The following is a 19,887-nucleotide window of genomic DNA, read 5'->3' as shown; positions in this document are numbered from 1 at the left end:
TATGTAATAAATTAAGGATGGTTCTACATTGCCTTTTATCTGACTAGCATCTGTGGGTGTCAGCTGCCAACAAGTAGCTCGGGTGTCTGGGCCGCTCCTGAATGCTCACAAGCTGACACACTGTCTTCTGATAAAAGGTACCTTCAAATATGCATGCGACTTTCAATATAACTTTTGTGTGCTTGAACACTTCCTGTAAGAGAATCGCTTGACCTAATAAAATGACTTGGCTGGGACTTTGAAAAAGCTGGATATAAATATTGCTAGAAATTATAGAGCAAGCATAAATACTTCACTCTGAGCTTTGCTGAGCATTTTCAGGATGTTTCTGACCACAATTGTGAAACCTAAGCTTATCCCAGAGGAAGGGCATGGGAGGGGGGGAGGACAGAGTTAGTCACGCAGGATCACCAGTCCTCCCAGGGAGACTACAAAGTAATAGCTACCCCCTAACATGGTTTCAGTGGTGATAAAGGAAGGGTTTTGTTCTTTTAGTTCTTATCTAATCAATTACCCTTGTTTTGATGATCTGTGTACAGCCCTCATCTAAAAATCTACATGTCTGAGTTCAGACATACCTTGTTAAGACTGTCATGTTCAAACAGAACACATATTATGTTCTCCAGAGAGACAGTATGTCCATGTGGGTGATAAGAACTGAAATCAAAGCATTGCCAGTCTTATATTTTAATGGAATATTTTGTTCTCCTAATTCTGTTCAAGGTGCTAAAAAAAAGTGTCTCTAAGCTGACATTTCTAATGAGTGAAGTATTTTATTGCTCTAAAGCTATCATTGTAGAGAAAGGTTAGTATGTGGTGGTGGTGGTGGTGGTGGTGGTGATGATGGTGGTGATGGTGGTGGTGCTGATGGTGCTGGTGGTGATGATGGTGGTGGTGGTGCTGATGATGGTGGTGATGGTGGTGGTGATGGTGGTGGTGGTGGTGGTGGTGGTGGTGATGATGGTGGTGGTGGTGATGGTGGTGGTGGTGGTGGTGATGGTGGTGGTGGTGGTGGTGGTGGTGGTGGTGATGGTGGTGGTGGTGGTGATGGTGGTGATGTTGGTGGTGGTGATGGTGGTGTTGGTGGTGGTGATGGTGGTGATGGTGGTGGTGATGGTGGTGGTGGTGGTGATGGTGGTGGTGGTGGTGATGGTGGTGGTGGTGGTGGTGATGATGGTGTTGGTGTTGGTGGTGGTGATGATGGTGATGGTGGTGGTGGCGGTGATGGTGGTGGTGGTGGTGATGGTGGTGGTGGTGGTGGTGGTGGTGGTGCTGGTGCTGGTGGTGGTGATGGTGGTGGTGGTGGTGATGGTGGTGGTGGTGGTGGTGATGGTGTTGGTGGTGGTGGTGGTGATGGTGGTGATGTTGGTGGTGGTGATGGTGGTGGTGGTGGTGATGGTGGTGGTGGTGGTGGTGGTGATGGTGGTGGTGGTGGTGGTGATGGTGGTGGTGGTGATGGTGGTGGTGATGGTGGTGATGGTGGTGGTGGTGGTGGTGGTGGTGGTGATGGTGGTGGTGGTGATGGTGGTGGTGGTGGTGGTGGTGATGGTGGTGGTGGTGGTGATGGTGGTGGTGGTGATGGTGGTGGTGGTGGTGAAGGCTGAACCTGAGACATGTTCTACTGAATGCGGAAGTCCTTCAGGGTCAAGAGATGACTTTCCCCTTATGCACATTCCTTTTATTTTGTACAACACGAAGCTCATGAAGAGAAAAGAACATAATATATTATTTTCTTAATGCAGTTTTGCATTTGCTATTCTATTCCACAACTTTTAATTTTATAATGAGATCTTGATGACAAGTTTCATATGAGCAGTGAGCTCTCATTAATTGATTAGGATCCACTGTGTCAGTTTCTTTGTTCTGTCTTCCTGCTTGTCTGATGGATCAGAAAGTGGGATGGTTAACAAAGGACTCACTAAGGTACTAGAGGGGTGTGTTCCAGACTAATTGGTGTGAATGCTAACTTTACAGTGCTGATAAGGTGTTCTTTTTATCACCATTTTCCAACGTGTCTCTGGTAGTATGATCCCTCCCTCTCCTGTTCCCTCTGTCTGCAAAACAGAGCTTAATAAACAGAAGAACAAATATGACCGCTTGCTTTGTCCTGATCTTAATTCCCTACTTTTATACAAATCCCTCACTGCTGGCTCCTCATCTCTCCCACCATATGCTGAGATATACTGGGGGTGCTATAAATCATTTGGAATTAGAAGCTGTGCTCTGCATCTGACCTACTGGCTCATATACGCCCACGTCCACTGCAACTGGCAAACGGTGGTGGTTTATTTTGGGGCTGGTATAAGAGGCTGTGTCCGAAGGCTGTGTGTCAGATAGGGGCTGAGATTGTCATGTAATGTGGCCTCAACTCTTGTCTCCTTGCCCAGACTGCACTCTCGAAGCTCAGCCCAAATATGTTAGAGGTGGGAAGCGTTACGGACGAAGGTCCTTACCTGAGTTTCAAGGATCCGTGGAGGAATTTGCAGAGGTGACAGTGATTGAGCCACTCGATGAAGAAGCAAGGCCTTCACACATCCCAGCCAGCGACCGCAGTGAGGTAAGAAATTGGACAGGCACATCCTTCTGGATCACAGGTGTGGATACCCATGGATAGCCACATCACAGTGGTGCAGAGACAGGAGAACTGAGGGGTTTATGGCTTTTCTCAGCCATTTTTTCAACTACTTGCTAATCTTATTACTTGCCTTTTGGATATATGTGACTACTTTTTCTATTGTTTATATGTTGCATCTCTGTTTCAACTTTTGGAGAGCTGACCTTTCTGTGCATGCTTTATGTTTATACATTTTTGAATTCAGTTATTTTTATACTGTCTGAGGTCTGCCACTTCTAGCTCTTCTTGGGAATATCTCTCTCCTCCACAGCACTGTTATTTTTAGTTATGTAAAAAAGCTAACCAACTCCTTCCCCCCAAACTATAAGACAGCCGCCGTGACAGGTAAGAAATGAAAGCAGTGTGTTTAGGCATTTCAGGAGCCAGCATCTTACCTTTTGTGGTGGGGTAAAGCAGCTTTGCAGCTTCATCCTTGTACCAGTGCTCAGCAGTTACCAGGGTTCTTAGTGGTTCTGTCCCACCTGGCATGTCCCAGCAGTCAGAGATTACCCTGCCTCCCTCATCTCCCTTCTTTCCATTTGACACGGTGCTATAATCTACCAATAAAGGAGAAGCAGTGACATTTTCTTGTTTCTTTCTTTGCGGCTCATTTACCAGCATACCATTTATAGAACATGATTGAAAGTGCCATGCTGAGCAAGCTCTAAATATTTCTTGTAAATCCCAGCTTAGACTGGGGATGCAGATATTTCAGATGCTCATATAAGCTGGGAAAGAGACAAAGTGCCTCAAGTTTCTTAAAGTAGTCTGTAGATCGTAGGTTGATGGGGGGGATGAGTGTTTGTTGCTGTCTCAAGTCCGTATTCAGCTTGGTGAAATCTACAAGAGGCTTGCTCCAATAATGTCAGCAGTCAGACATCTGGCATCTTCACAAACCCAAAGGTACCCACAAACCCGATAAACTCAAAGGTAACTGGAAAGAGCTCAGGTATTGAGCAAAAATGAAAACAACAAGTACGGCAATTTAGAAGACACGTGACTGGTCTGCTGATCAGATCACCTTTTTTTAAAATCAAGTGATACCTATGCTCACAATAGAAGTGAAGGAGCACCGGCAGAAATGTGAGCGAGAAGAGAGGAAGAAAAGCAGCTAGAGGGGATGAGGGAGATAGAAACCACAAAAATGGTGTGCGTAGTGCGGGTGAGAAGTGACAGCTGAAAACAGAAAGACCATGAGAAGCAAGAAGGAAAACATCGCCTAGAACATCACAGCACTGGGGACCAGTGGGTCTGGGGTAGAGGCTACTTCCCATCTTGGTTTAGTCAGTTTTAGACCCTTTCTTGGGTCCCTTTGAGAATTTAGATAGGGCCCTTTCCCCAGTAAAACACATAGACTCACATGCACAAAAGTGTTATATGTACTATTTCAGGGAGGCAAGTAATTTGCATACTTCAGTTATTGCAGTGTTCATAATATCTTGCTATCAGGAAGGGTATCATTTTATAACATTAAATCTGTTTCATAACCCTAAATAGTGTGGAATGTATCTGAGACATGTCTCTGTGAAAAAATGGTTAAAATAGGTCTCAACACTTTACGGGGGAAGCTTTTCTTATATAGAAAACACCTTTAAGTCTAGTATCTCCTTTCTCCAACTATTTTCAATACCTGAGGCACTGTTACTTGGTGCTAACAAATTAGATGGTTGCTTGTTTTTTTGAGAAGAGAGTTTCTAGTTACCACCTGGGGGTACTCAGAAATGTTCTTGGGCAGAGCTGATTTTGCTGCTGGCAGGATATTTCTTATATCCTTATTTAATCTTATTTACTGATTTCCAGGGAGATTTACTGTTTAAAAAGTGAGGCTTTGGTTTTATGTCTAAATAAAATGAAGGGTTGAGGCCTGAGTCTGGGCAAAATCTTGCTGCTTTTGTCTTAGTGAAAGGGTATGTTGGGAGAATCATTTCACCCCCAATGAACTTCAGCTTCCCTAACTCCTCCAGAAACCTCTTAGGTGTGACCTTTTGACACTATACATAGAAGCTTTAGTGTAAGGACCCACCATCAATAGAGAGCAAATAGAGTGCTGTAGAGAGTCATTTATCTCTGTGTCTGCTCTCCCCAAGGACTCTACTGACTTGACTTTGAGAGTCTGTTATATCCTAACCAGAAAGCCTATAGTAGAATCAGATAACACGTTTTTACGTCCCCCCTTTTTTTTAATTGCTGAAAGCGGATTCAAACCAAAGTTCATCCAGCTGCTTTCTTGCCTAAAAATGAAGTGTTTTGCTAGCTGAATGGAGCCTGTCAGTTTTCAAGTTGATTCATCACTTTACTAAGTTAATAGAATCATGTGTGATGTTTTTGATGGCCCTCTGGGCAGTAAGAAGGGCCAGCCCCAGCTTCATGCAGTAACCATGGCCATGGGTCACATGCGCCGCCCTCACGGGCTGTGGCATAGTTTCTTCAGCGTCGGTCTTGTTGCATCCTGTTGTGTCAGGATAGCGCTCCTGTCTCCTGGCCAGTTTCTGCAGTAGCCTCGGCAGTTGAGGGCCACTCAGCTGGCCAACACAGTTCACGCTCTGGGCAGCATGGCCTTGCTCTGGAAACCCTCCTCCCTTCTACAGAAGCTGTCCAGGGCTCAGCGGAGTGCCAGGTCATCTTCCCTGTTCTAGAGTGGCCCTCAGGTGGGGAAGATGAGGAGAGCAAGATTCTCAATGAACTGTGGGATTGATTTATTCTTAACTTACAAGGAGTTCAGAACCTGTCAGGAGTTCTTTATTGTACTTCTGGCTTTTTTTCTCCCTTTTGGTTGCTTCAGGCCCATTTGTCTCCTGCCTGTGGGTGTTAAGAATTTCTTCCTTGGGTGTGTTTGTTATCAGGGACTCATACCTCATCTCAGTGCTGCTGGGCAGTACTGAAGGTGGGAGGGGGCTGGGTCTCCCGTGACATGAATATTTCATGAGGAGTAGTGAGATGGGGAGCTGGAGACAACCCTTCTTGGGTTGATTGTGGGTTTCTTTTGACTCCTGGGTTCTGGCTTAGGGGTTCCTGGCTTGCCCTGAGACTGCAGTTTCTCCTGTCCTCAGACAGGCCTCATTTTTCCTGAAGACCAAAGGACCTGAATCTGTTGTCAGAAGTTCTGTGGAGGAGAAGTCTGGCTGTTGCTACCCAACAAGAGACTAATTTCAGCCCTAAGATGAATCAAGTAATTATCTCATTTATCTGAGGACTTGGGAGGGGTGCAATGCAATGGAATGGTGTCACAAGCCACCTATAAAAGCTGTCCTCAGGGTGGCTCGCTTCCTTCTAGGAACTCATCCTGTAGGGATATGTGAGCAGACAGTCATCTGAAGGGATAAAAGAGTAATCCCTTCCCTGCTTCCCTCTGGGGTTGTTCAAGAGTTGGGGAATTGCTAAGAGTGGACATTTCATTCCTAGGCTCCTGGGCTAGTGGTTCACAGTGTTCTTTATGCATCCTTGTTTGGAAGGCCTTCTGCCACATGTACGACAAATTTTTATTTATTTATTTATTTATTTATTTATTTTTTATTTTGGGCTGTGTTGGGCCTTTGTTGCTGTGCACGGGCTTTCTCTAGTTGCGGCAAGCAGGGGCTACTCTTCGTTGTGGTGCACGGGCTTCTCATTGCGGTGGCTTCTCGTTGCGGAGCGCAGGCTCTAGGCTCGCGGGCTTCAGTAGTTGTGGCACGCGGGCTCAGTAGTTGTGGCTCGCGAACTCTAGAGCGCAGGCTCAGTAGTTGTGGCACACGGGCTTAGTTGCTTCGCAGCATGTGGGATCTTCCCGGACCAGGGCTCGAACCCGTGTCCCTGCATTGGCAGGCAGATTCTTAGCCACTGTGCCACCAGGGAAGCCCATGTACAACAAATTTATAGGTAATTCTCAGTAGTCATGATTCTCTGTAGTCTACTTTTAACTCCACCTTTTCCCTCTCATCCAAGAAAACAGAAATGCAGGCAAGTAAGAGTGATGCTATTGTAGAGATTGCTTTCAAGCACCTAAATTTTTTAACGTAAGTTTCATGTGAAGATCCAGGCTTCTTTAGTTACAGCAATTTGGAACTCCCCCCATGACCATTCATGGTGCACCATTGTGATGCCTTGGGTGAGAACCCATGTTGTGACTCCGGGATCACAAGTGCTTCACACTTTGGCCTCATCCCCTGAATAGAATATGTAAGTCTTAACCTTGTTATGAGGTTGTGTTCGACTTTTGTTTCAGTCCACATGTTAAAGCCCTAACATAAATTGTAAACATTTTAATCATCTCCACCCTTCCCTCCCCCCAGCTTTATTCAGGCAATTTGATTCTTTCCTGATGAAACAGGAAATATCTAACCTAACTATTAAGTGTGTCTCCCCAACCAAGTTTACTTTACAAGGCCATAAAGCCTTTGCACAGGGAAAGACCACTGTAATCTTGCTAAATTTTCAGCACTAAAATGTGTATTTCAGAATTTCATTTAGAAACCCTGAAGCAAAATGTGCTAGTTCACAAGTGACAGGTGGGTTCCACTGTCCAGCTGAAATGTGCATTCACCTTCCAATTTAGTGTGTTTACCTGGCAAATGGATCCCTTGGGAGTCTGACCTCTCATCTGGGGTGGTATTGAAAGGAAAGTGGTGATTTTTCTGTTTGTGGGATCATTTTCACTCAAGGCAATTCAGTTGGACATTCTATTCTGAATTAATCCAGACTAACAAAGGGCACATTCTTGAGTTTTTAGATTCTGAAGAGTATATATTCCTGCCCCCCATATATGCATATATGCAGTGGCTACTGAACTGACCTTGAATTTTATAAGGGTTTCTTCTAAGGGTAGCTGGAAGTTGGGGAGAAAAACAAAACTAATTCTTGGTTTTATTCTGTATTACTCAGACATGGTAGGAAAGGTTGACAATTAATACAATTGGGGCAGGGCCACTTTGCTTTCTGCCCTTGTTCAAAACAGGGGACACCTTGTTAACTGTTTTCCTCCACAGGGAGTAAATTGGGTCTAGTAAGATTCTTATCAAGAGCCAGAGGCTTTATTTAAACAATGATTTCTTCAACTGTAGACAATAGTAGTGTAAGCCAAAACCGTGCAGTTTAAATGAGGACCTGAGAGAAAAGTTAAAGCCAGTTGCTTCATTAAGCGGAGAATGGACAAGCAAATCAAGCCCTTGTGTCGGACTGTGAGGGTAGGAGGATGAGTGGTCGTTATTTAAAAACAAAAACAGAAACACAAAGAACCCCCAAACTGATTTTACTACCCTCCATAAAATCAATCTTCTTCCAGAAGTGCGAAACTGACTTGTGTCCCCCTTATGTTCATTTTCATATATGCATAACTTTGCGGTTGAACTTCATAAATTATTCATTTACATTGTATAGAGTAAATATTTAATTCTGGAGCAAACTTCTTAATGACTGAGAGAAGTTTTTCTAAGAGCTTTTGTAGTTGAAATGCACCTATTTTCCAATTACTCGCCCGTTACATTTTTTGTTCTAGTCTTTGACAAAGTAAGCAATTTCATTACTGATGCCATTCGTTTCCATCAAATAATATGACATCATCAGGATAGGTTTTTTATTAATGGAATTCCAGTGTTTCCCTTTATATTTCTTGAGTATTATTAGATCATCTCCGGCTATTCTCAGAGATGAAACACTCATTCAAGATGCAACTATAAATCACTTGAAAGTGATATAAAGAAGCCCCTTCAAAGCTAATAAGATGTTTTCATTCTAACACAGATTCAGCTTTCAGACTTTCAGGCTTTGCTGTTCTGGTAAGTCCTCCTGACTTGATCCCAGAGGAAATTCCCTTGGAGTCTAGCCCTCATTCTCACCTCCTTGCAGGTCAACAATTTCTAATATTTACTTTCTAACTAGAAAATAAAATAGACAACACATCAAAAATTAACAAGTTAATTTTAATGATAATAGTAACATTTTCCAACTATACCATTAAGTATTTTTCAAATAGGAGAGCAGTATTCACTATCTGTTGAGAGCAGCTCTGATAAGCAGGATACCACAAGCAGATGTATGAAAGAATCCCTTTCCTTTAAGGACTTTAAAATCCAGTGAAACAAAACCAGTCCCCAACCTTGGTAGAAGAGGCTTAAGGCTCGGATTCCTTTAAATTCAGCATTTCTTCACACTGGCAGTACTGAAGGCTGTTTGGCACTGTAGCAGGACTCATCTAAATGTGTGTGCATTTAAAAATCATACATTAATTCTTGTTATCCCCAACACTTACTTGTAGCTTTTAACTGCTTTTAAAGATAAAGGAACTGATTTGCATTCTAGTCATGACAGCCCTGCAACTGAGCAGCTTGTCCCTTGGTTCAGAATAGAAAGATTGGGAGCGGGGCTGTCAGGCCCCCTTTCATCGCCCCTTTGCCTTCCTTCAGATGCGGGAGAGGTGGAGATGAAGTCCTAAGAAGCGTGTCCCTGCAGGAACAGTAGCCAGCCTTGCTGGGTGCACTTAGCTTCCAGTACCTGCCCAGAGCACGGGCTTTATCAGTATTTAGGATTGTTAGTTAAATATGCGATAGATGCTGTGTTTTTAGAAGTCCTAAGGTTTCCATCATAAGTATCTCCTAACTGATCCTGTTTTTCTGCAGAGACTTCTGTGCTTACTTAAGTGTGCTGCTCTTGTAAAATGGACACTACGGCTCAGTGTGCTGGGGGAGCTTTGTTGCTTTTATAAATTTCTTTTCTCTTCTCTCTGGGCTTGCAAGACTTTCCCTTTTCCAAAAAAAAAAAAATGTGCTTAAGGCTGCTGAGATCAGTTCAGCAACCTCTGCTGGGAAAGAATAGCCCCGTGTGTGCCCCCCGTAATCGCTTTAATTAGCCGAACATTCTGAGGGGCACAGAGGTCTGCGCCGGAGCAGATGGCTGGTGGGTCTGCGGCTGGGCCCTTGTGGGCAGGGGCTGCACCAGACCCGCAGGCTGCAGATGCTGGCCCGGCCTCGAGGCTGGAAGCCCCGGGATCCAAGAGGCTCGGGCCATCTGTTCCGCCGTCCAGCGAAGCAGGTGTCCCTCCAAAGAAAGCATTCCTGAAAGCAGCGCAGCCCACAGGTGCAGGGCACCCTCGTCCAGCTGTAGGGCAGCCCGAGAGCTGACCACAGTGGCCAGCGTGACTGAGACGCACAGCCCACGGCGGGGGGGTGTGGGACTCCCTTTGTCTGCCTACCTGGCGGTGCAGGGCGCTTCTTTCTGCAGCAGCCATTTTAGGACCGGGCAACCTCTGACCGTCTCCCCTCTGTCTGCTCTCACGGGGCCTGTTGGCCAGCACACATGGCATGGTGGGCCCTGCCAGATGTGGCCACCCAGGGGACACTGTCCACCGCGCGGAGGGCCCCGGGGGAGGCCCTGCTCCTACGTTGAATCAAAAGTTGATTGCTTCAACACAACTAACACACTCAAAGCTGGAGTTTCTAGAGTTTCTTCTGGGTTTGTTCTTAAAGCTGACACTGGTCTGTCTGCTGTTTCTTTCCTCTGCCCTTGTCCTAGTGTTGAACACCCAGGTAGTAGGAATAATAATTATAAAATTTATTTGCTTAACAGACAGCACTTAATTTGCAGCAGGCACTGTTTCAAGTGCTTTCCAAATACTAGCACACTCTCGTAGGTAGGTATTATTCACTTACCCCTGAGGAAACTGAGGCACACAGGGATTAAGTAACTTGCCCAAGCTTGCACAGTCAGTAAGTGAAGAGTCCGGCTCTGGAGTCTAAACCCTTAACCACTTCATTGTTCTGGCTGAAATAATAACAAGAACTAACATTTCCTAAGAGCCAGGCATATGCCTCCGTGTCCCTATCAGGTGGGTCACTCCCACTTTGCAGATGAAGTAAGGTATCGAGGGGTCACACAAAGTGGCAGGGCCAGACTTAACCCCGGCAGTCTCCCCCGGCTACCATTTTGCCTCCAGAGTCAGGAATTGCTGAATGATTTTTAAAAATTTATTAATATCCATTCTTTCTCCAGTGAGAGGCTACATAAGATTTCAAAGGAAGAAGTTGAAAATCCTTTTTGATGAATAGTACGGAGAACACATCCCAGCAATTGCCACCCCCTTCCTCTCCCACTTTTCCAGAGATGTTCGTGATTACCTCCCTTCCAGTACTCATGGCTGATCTGTGTCTAGAGGCCACCTGCCAGGCTTTCACTGTGCTGGGTAAACCGTCAGCAATTAAAAGACCTTGTTCCAGAGTGATGCCTCCTTTTATTGGTGGTGTTCCAGTAGCTGAATGATCAAATCCCCCCCAACCTTCTAACCTGCCTTCCCTTCCCTCTCCCCCTGCTTTTTAATTGGAACTACTGGCCCCAGGCAGTGAGAATGAAAATAAAAGAGCTGTGAGTGAATTGAAACTGCTCCCACCCACCCCCCACCCCACCAAAAAAGCAATTTAATAACAAATATTCAGCCACCCATGTGCTTACCTCTTCTTAAAGGAATAGGCCCTTGGGGTAGACGGGGAAGAAGCATAGCAAAACATTTGGGTGGCAAACTCAATCTCCAGTTAAAGTGGTCTTGGAATGAAAATGTAGCCCTTAGCATAAGCTTGCTTCTCCTTCTAGCAGGGCTGGTCTTAGCTGGATCTAGGCTTCTTACACAGGGCCATGGAGAAATGCTTGGGAAATCGTTACCCTTGGAGATGTTAAAATAAGTTATCCCTTACCTTGCCACTACTTGCCCTAAGAGTTCATGTGAAATCACTTAAGCTGCTGTACCTGACGCCATTGGGTTAGGCTGTCTGAAGAATGCCTCTTTGGATGGCTGTGGTCACAGCCCCCAAGGCAGGTCTCAGACGAGTGTCCTTGATCTTCCCACACTCTGCTAACTTTAGGAGGCATTGGCACAGAGCAGCTTTCACCCTCCTGAAAGTGCCTGGACCTCCCACCAAGCATGGTCTCTCCATCACAGGTCACAGTACAGGAGGGCGTGGCTGACTAGCAGAGTGGTGCATACCAAGGGGACAGAAGTTTCCCTTTCTCCCCACCCCCAGGTCACAGGGGATTCATTTAGTGAGAATTCAGGGGCAGGCTGGCAAAAGAAATAGTGAAGTTGTACCTATTTATATGGTATAAACAACATTTATAACAGTAAAGGAAATAAAATGGTTTCCCATATTCCCTCAACCAAGTGTATATATATATATTTATTGTCTCTGTTTCCTTCCAGTCTTTGTCTAATTGTATGAATGTTTTCTTCCAATGGTAATCATAGTGTTGATGACATTTTTGTTGTGGTCTTTCATTTAACATTTCATGTTTTTCATGCTCCTACATTGTTTTATAATTATACTTTTATCGACTACATTATGATGTATCATTATACTTTATGCCCCATTGTTGAATATTTAAATTGTTTTCAGTACTTTACTTTTACAAAAAGTGCTAAATGTACATATTTACATATATACTTTTTTTCTTTCTTTGATTTTATTGCCATCAGAAATCATATGAAACTGGATCAAACAGCATTAACATTTTCATGACTTTTGATACATAAAGCCATTTTCTTTACTAAAAGGGTAATATCCATTTACATTGTTACCAGTAACATAAACAGGCCTATTTTAACTCATAACCTTGTTGGTAATAGGAGTTATATTCTTAAATACTTTGCTAATTTAATGGGAACAAAAAGATTCCTTGGTTTTAATTTATACTTCTTTGATTGCTGTTGAAATGAACCTTTCCCCATATCTGTTTAATTGTGTTGCCTCTTATGTGAATTGTCTGTTTGTATTCTTTGCGTATCTGCTGGAGACTTGGCACTTTTCTTACAAATTTATATAAATAACTGGTACTCCCCAGGGTCACTCAAATTAATGCTTTAAGTTTGAACATGGTAATGAAAAAAACCTGCAAATATAAACTTAATATATACTACATAAACATGTGTCCAAGAAAAATAATATCAAATTTTATAGTGCTTATTAGGTGCCAGGCACAATTCTAAGCATTTTACCCAGTTCTGTGAAATATGTACTACTTTATTCCCATTTTATAGATGGAGAAACTGAGGCAAAAGAGGTTAAGAAACTTATCCAAGCTTAACCCAGTAAGTAAGCCAGGATTCAGAGCCAGGCAGTCTGGCTTCCACCCTCGATCTCTTACTAGTTAGAGGTGAGAATCAGGGCAAGAGGGCAGCCGGGAAGAGTGGATCAGATAAGGCACCCAGTTGCATAGACTCATGAGATGTTGGAAACAGTATATTGGAGCCTCTTGCTCCTTTGAACTAATTAATTGCTCACTAGTTTCAAATGAATCAAGAAGTAAGTGAGCAAATGTAAGAAATAAACTTTTCTGTAGCAAGATACATACCTTGTTGCTTTCTTACCAAGGATTTTTTGAAGGTATGTGTTTGCATTTTTCCAGCTGTGTATCCCAGCAGGGGCTTATACAGTGATACATATTCTTCTGTCATTTCTCATGTCAGCTTGTGCTGTTAAAAATCATCCCCTACTAGTAATTTGGTAGGTTTTATTTTGAAGGTTCTTAGATAATAGAAACCTAATTTTTTTGTTTTTTTTTTTATTTTATTTTTTTTAATTGAAGTATAGTTGACTTACAGTGCTGTGCCGATCTCTGCTGTACAGCAAAGTGACTCAGTTATGCACATACATTCTTTTTTTTAATATTCTTTTCCATTATGGTTTATCACAGGATATTAAATATAGTTCCCTGTGTTATACAGTAGGACCTTGTTGTTTATCCATCCTATATATAATAATTTACAACTGCTAATCCCAAACTCCCAGTCCTTCCCTCCCCCTTTTTTATGGCTGAGTAGTATTCCATTGTATGTATGTACCACATCTTCTTTATCCATTCATCTGTCAATGGACATTTTGGTTGTTTTCATGTTTTGGCTATTGTGAATAGTGCTGCCATGAACATAAGGGTGCATGTACCTTTTTTTTTTTTTTTTTTTTTTTATTTATTTTATTTATGGCTGTGTTGGGTCTTCGTTTCTGTGCGAGGGCTTTCTCTAGTTGTGGCAAGCGGGGGCCACTCTTCATCGCGGTGCGCGGGCCTCTCACTATCGCGGCCTCTCTTGTTGCGGAGCACAGGCTCCAGACGCGCAGGCTCAGTAATTGTGGCTCACGGGCCCAGTTGCTCCGCGGCATGTGGGATCTTCCCAGACGAGGGCTCGAACCCGTGTCCCCTGCATTGGCAGGCAGATTCTCAACCACTGCACCACCAGGGAAGCCCGCATGTACCTTTTTGAATTATAGTTTTGTCTGGGTATATGCCCAGGAGTGGGATTGCTGGATCATATAGTAATTCTATTTTTAGTTTTCTGAGGAACCTCCACACTGTTTTCCATAGTGGCTGCACCAGCTTACATTCCCACCAATAGTGTAGGAGCGTTCTCTTTTCTCCACACTCTCTCTAGCATTTGTTATGTGTAGACTTTTTAATGATTGCCATTCTGACTGGTGTGAGGTGGTCATTGTAGTTTTGATTTCCATTTCTCTAATAATTAGTGATGGTGTGCATCTTTTCATGTGTCTACTGGCCATCTGCATTTCTTCTTTGGAGAAATGTCTATTAAGGTCTTCGGCCCATTTTTCAATTGGGTTGTTTTTCTGTTGTTGAGTTGTATGAGCTGTTTGTATATCTTGGAGATTAAGCCCTTGTCTGTTGCATCATTTGCAAATATTTTCTCTCATTCCATAGGTTGTCTTTTCATTTTTGTTTTCGTTGCTGTTGTTGTTGTTGTTGTTTTTATGGTTTCCTTTGCTGTGCAAAAGCCTGTACGTTTGATTAGGTCCCATTTGTTTATTTTTGTTTTCATTTCTATTGCCCTGGGAGACTGACCTAAGAAAACATTGGTACAATTTATGTCAGAGAATATTTTGCCTATGCTCTCTTCTAGGAGTTTTATGGTGTCATGTTTTATGTTTAACTCTTTAAGCCATTTTCAGTTTATTTTTGTGGATGGTTTGAGGGTGTGTTCTAACTTCATTGATTTACATGTAGCTGTCCAACTTTCCCAACACCACTATTTTATTTGTGTTAGGTGGACTGAATGGATTTCATTTTAGGGTGTTTCCAACTTATATACTGAATACTGAATTTTCACCATTTTGGGTGCCAAAGTAGTACGAGCATTTCAGTCATTTGCTCTGTTGGGTGAGGAAATAAATGTGGAGGGACAGACAGGCAGGATGCTTTTATTAGTGGGGATTTATTGACTTAAAACTTCAAAAATAAAAACAGGAGGGTACCTTCAAGATGGTGGAGGAGTAAGACATGGAGATCACCTTCCTTCCCACAAATACATCAAAAATACATCTACACATGGAACAACTCCTACAGAACACCTACTGAATGCTGGCAGAAGACCTCAGACTTCCCCAAAGGCAGGAAACTCCCCATGTACCTGGCCAAGTGGCTGACAGGGTCTTGGTGCTCCAGCTGGGTGTCAGGCCTGAGCCTCTGAGGTGGGAGAGCCGAGTTCAGGACATTGGTCCACCAGAGACCTCCCAGCTCCATGTAATATCAATCGGCGAAAGCTCTCACAGAGATCTCCATCTCAATGCTAAGACCCAGCTCCACACAACAACCAGCAAGCTACAGTGCTGGACACCCTATGCCAAACAATAGCAAGACAGGAACACAACCCCACCCATTAGCAGAGAGGCTGCCTAAAATCATAATAAATTCACAGACACCCCAAAACACACCACCGGAGGCAGTCCTTCCCACCAGAAAGACAAGATCCAGCATCATCCACCAGAACACAGGCATCAGTCCCCTCCACCAGAAAGCCTACACAACCCACTGAACCAACCTTACCCACTGGGGCAGACACCAAAAACAACAGGAACTACGAACCTGCAGCCTGTGAAAAGGAGACCCCAAACACAGTAAGTTAAGCAAAATGAGAAGACAGAGAAATACACACCAGATGAAGGAGCAGGGTAAGAACCCACCAGACCAAACAAATGAAGAGGAAATAGGTAGCCTACCTGAAAAAGAATTCAGAGTAATAATAGTAAAGATGATCCAAAATCTTGGAAATAGAATGGACAAAATACAAGAAACGTTTAACAAGGACCTAGAAGAACTAAAGAGCAAACAAACAATGATGAACACCACAATAAATGAAATTTAAAATTCTCTAGGAGGACTCAATAGCAGAATAACTAAGGCAGAAGAACGCATAAGTGACCTAGAAGATAAAACAGTGGAAATAACTACCACAGAGCAGAATAAAGAAAAAAGAATGAAAAGAACTGAGGACAGTCTCAGAGACCTCTGGGACAACCTTAAACGCACCAACATTCGAATTATAGGGGTCCCAGAAGAAGAAGAGAAAAGAAAAGGGACTGAGAAAATATTTGAAGAGATTATAGTTGAAAACTTCCCTAATATGGGAAAGGAAATAGCCAATCAAGTCCAGGAAGCACAAAGAATCCCATACAGGATAAATCCAAGGATAAACACGCCAAGACACATATTAATCAAACTATCAAACTATCAAAAATTAAATACAAAGGAAAAATATTAAAAGCAGCAAGGGAAAAGCAACAAATAACATACAAAGGAATCCCCATAAGGTTAACAGCTGATCTTTCAGCAGAAGCTCTGCAAGCCAGAAAGGAGTGGCAGGACATATTTAAAGTGATGAAACGGAAAAATCTACAACCAAGATTACTCTACCCAGCAAGGATCTCACGCAGATTCGATGGAGAAATTAAAACCTTTACAGACAAGCAAAAGCTAAGAGAACTCAGCACCACGAAACCAGCTTTAGAACAAATGCTAAAGGAACTTCTCTAGGCAGGAAACACAAGAGAAGGAAAACACCTACAATAACAAACCCAAAACATTTAAGAAAATGGTAATAGGAACATACATATCAATAACTACCTTAAATGTAAATGGATTAAATGCTCCAACCAAAAGACATAGACTGGCTGAATGGATACAAAAACAAGACCCGTATATATGCTGTCTACAAGAAACCCACTTCAGACCTAGGGACACATACAGACTGAAAGTGAGGGGATGGAAAAAGATATCCCATGCAAATGGAAATCAAGAGAAAGCTGGTGTAGCAATTCTCGTATCAGACAAAATAGACTTTAAAATAAAGACTATTACAGGAGACAAAGAAGGACACTACATAATGACCAAGGGATCAATCCAAGAAGAAGATATAACAATTGTAAATATTTATGCACCCAACATAGGAGCACCGCAATTTATAAGGCAAATGCTTACAGCCATAAAAGGGGAAATCGACAGTAACACAATCATAGTAGGGGACTTTAACACCCCACTTTCACCAATGGACAGATCATCCAAAATGAAAATAAATAAGGAAACACAAGCTTTAAATGACACATTAAACGAGATGGACTTAATTGATATTTATAGGACATTCCATCCAAAAACAACAGAATACACTTTCTTCTCAAGTGGTCATGGAACATTCTCCAGGATAGACCATATCTTGGGTCACAAATCAAGCCTTGGTAAATTTAAGAAAATTGAAATCGTATGAAGTATCTTTTCCAACCACAACGCTATGAGACTAGATATCAATTATGGGGAAAAAACTGTAAAAAATACAAACACATGGAAGCTAAACAATACACTACTAAATAACCAAGAGATCACTGAAGAAATCAAAGAGGAAATCAACAATACCTAGAAACAAATGACAATGAAAACACGACAACCCAAAACCTATGGGATGCAGCAAAAGCAGTTCTAAGAGGGAAGTTTATAGCAATACAATCCTACCTCAAGAAATAAGAAACATCTCAAATGAACAACCTAACTTTAAACCTAAAGCAATTAGAGAAAGAAGAACAAAAAAACCCCCAAAGTTAGCAGAAGGAAAGAAATCATAAAGATCACATCAGAAATAAATGAAAAGGAAACAAAAAAACAATAGCAAAGATCAATAAAACTAAAAGCTAGTTCTTTAAGAAGATAAACAAAATTGATAAACCATTAGCCAGACTCATAAAGAAAAAAGGGAGAAGACTCAAACGAATAGAATTAGAAATGAAAAAGGAGAAGTAACACCTGACACTGCAGAAATACAAAGGATCATGAGAGATTACTACAAGCAACTGTATGCCAATAAAATAGACAACCTGGAAGAAATGGACAAATTCTTAGAAAAGCACAACCTTCCGAGACTGAACCAGGAAGAAATACAAAATATAAACAGACCAATCACAAGTGCTGAAATTGAAACTGTGATTAAAAATCTTCCAACAAACAAAAGTCCAGGACCAGATGGCTTCACAGGCAAATTCTATCAAACATTTAGAGACGAGCTAACACCTATCCTTCTCAAACTCTTCCAAAATATAGCAGAGGACTCATTCTACGAGGCCACCATCACCCTGATACCAAAACCAGACAAAGATGTCACAAAGAAAGAAAACTACAGGCCAATATCTTTGATGAACATAGATGCAAAAATCCTCAACAAAATACTAGCAAACAGAATCCAACAGCACATTAAAATGATCATACACCATGATCAAGTGGGGTTTATCCCAGGAATGCAAGGATTCTTCAATATATGCAAATCAATCAATGTGATACACCATATTAACAAACTGAAGGAGAAAAACCATATGATCATCTCAGTAGATGCAGAAAAAGCTTTTGACAAAATTCAACACCCATTTATGATAAAAACCCTCCAGAAAGTAGGCATAGAGGGAACTTACCTCAGCATAATAAAGGCCATATATGACAAACCCACAGCCAACATTGTTCTCAATGGTGAAAAACTGAAACCATTTCCTCTAAGATCAGGAACAAGACAAGGTTGCCCACTCTCACCACTATTATTCAACATAGTTCTGGAAGTCCTAGCCACGGCAATCAGAGAAGAAAAAGAAATAAAAGGAATCCAAATTGGAAAAGAAGAAGTACAACTGTCACTGTTTGCAGATGACATGATACTATACATAGAGAATCCTAAAGATGCTACCAGAAAACTACTAGAGCTAATCAATGAGGCTGGTAGAGTTGCAGGATACAAAATTAATGCACAGAAATCTCTTGCATTCCTATACACTAGTGATGAAAAATCTGAAAGAGAAATTAAGGAAACACTCCCATTTACCACTGCAACAAACAGAATAAAATACCTAGGAATAAACCTACCTAAGGAGACAAAAGACCTGTATGCACAAAACTATAAGACACCGATGAAAGAAATTAAAGATGATACAAACAGATGGAGAGATATACCGTGTGCTTGGATTGGAAGAATCAACATTGTGAAAATGACTATACTACCCAAAGCATTCTACAGATTCAGTGCAATCCCTATCAAACTACCAATGGCATTTTTCACAGAACTAGAACAAAAAATTGCACAATTTGTATGGAAACAGAAACGACCTCGAATAGCCAAAGCAATCTTGAGAAAGAAAAACAGAGCTGGAGGAGTCAGGCTCCCTGACTTCAGACTGTACTACAAAGCTACAGTAATCAAGACAGTATGGTACTGGCAAAAAAAACCCAGAAATATAGATCAGTGGAACAGGATGGAAAGCCCAGAGATAAACCCACACACGTATGGTCACCTTATCTTTGATAAAGGAGGCAAGAATATACAATGGAGAAAAGACAGCCTGTTCAATAAGTGGTGCTGGGAAAACTGGACAGCTACATGTGAAAGAATGAAATTAGAACACTCCCTAACACCATACACAAAAAATAAACTCAAAATGGATTAAAGACCTAAATGTAAGGCCAGACACTATCAAACTCTTAAAGGAAAACATAGGCAGAACACTCTATGACATAAATCACATCATGATCCTTTTTGACCCACCTCCTAGAGAAATGGAAATAAAAACAAAAATAAACAAATGGGACCTAATGAAACTTAAAAGCTTTTGCACAGCAAAGGAAACCATAAACAAGATGAAAAGACAACCCTCAGAATGGGAGAAAATATTTGCAAGTGAAGCAACTGACAAAGGATTAATATCCCAAATATACAAGCAGCTCATGCAGCTCAATATCAAAAAAACAAACAACCTAATCCGAAAATGGGCAGAAGACCTAAACAGACATTTCTCCAAAGAAGATATACAGATTGCCAACAAACACATGAAAGGATGGTCAACATCACTAATCATTAGAGAAATGCAAATCAAAACTACAATGAGATATCACCTCACACCGTTCAGAATGGCTATCATCAAAAAATCTACAAACAGTAAATGCTGGAGAGGGTGTGGAGAAAAGGGAACCCTCTTGCACTGTTGGTGGGAATGTAAATTGATACAGCCACT

At 42.0% G+C, this 19,887-nt stretch overlaps 1 protein-coding gene across 12 annotated transcripts in view; it reads left to right on the top strand.

Annotated features, from left to right (window-relative positions):
- NIN (ninein) overlaps positions 1-19,887 on the top strand; it is a 102,674-nt gene that overhangs the window by 29,532 nt on the left and 53,255 nt on the right. For 7 of the 12 annotated variants that reach the window (XM_061180832.1, XM_061180828.1, XM_061180826.1 and 4 more), the window contains exons 5-6: positions 48-137; positions 2,388-2,557. In XM_061180832.1, coding sequence (XP_061036815.1) covers positions 48-137; positions 2,388-2,557 — 260 coding nt within the window. The remainder of the gene's footprint in view (positions 1-47; positions 138-2,387; positions 2,558-19,887) is intronic. The other 5 variants (XM_061180829.1, XM_061180827.1, XM_061180838.1 and 2 more) reach the window with 1 other exon arrangement.

Source organism: Eubalaena glacialis, chromosome 2 (assembly GCF_028564815.1).
Source record: "Eubalaena glacialis isolate mEubGla1 chromosome 2, mEubGla1.1.hap2.+ XY, whole genome shotgun sequence".
Classification (NCBI taxonomy): domain Eukaryota; kingdom Metazoa; phylum Chordata; class Mammalia; order Artiodactyla; family Balaenidae; genus Eubalaena; species Eubalaena glacialis.
The sequence above is the reverse complement of the archived record's forward strand: the minus strand, read 5'-3'. Positions and strand labels throughout refer to the sequence as shown.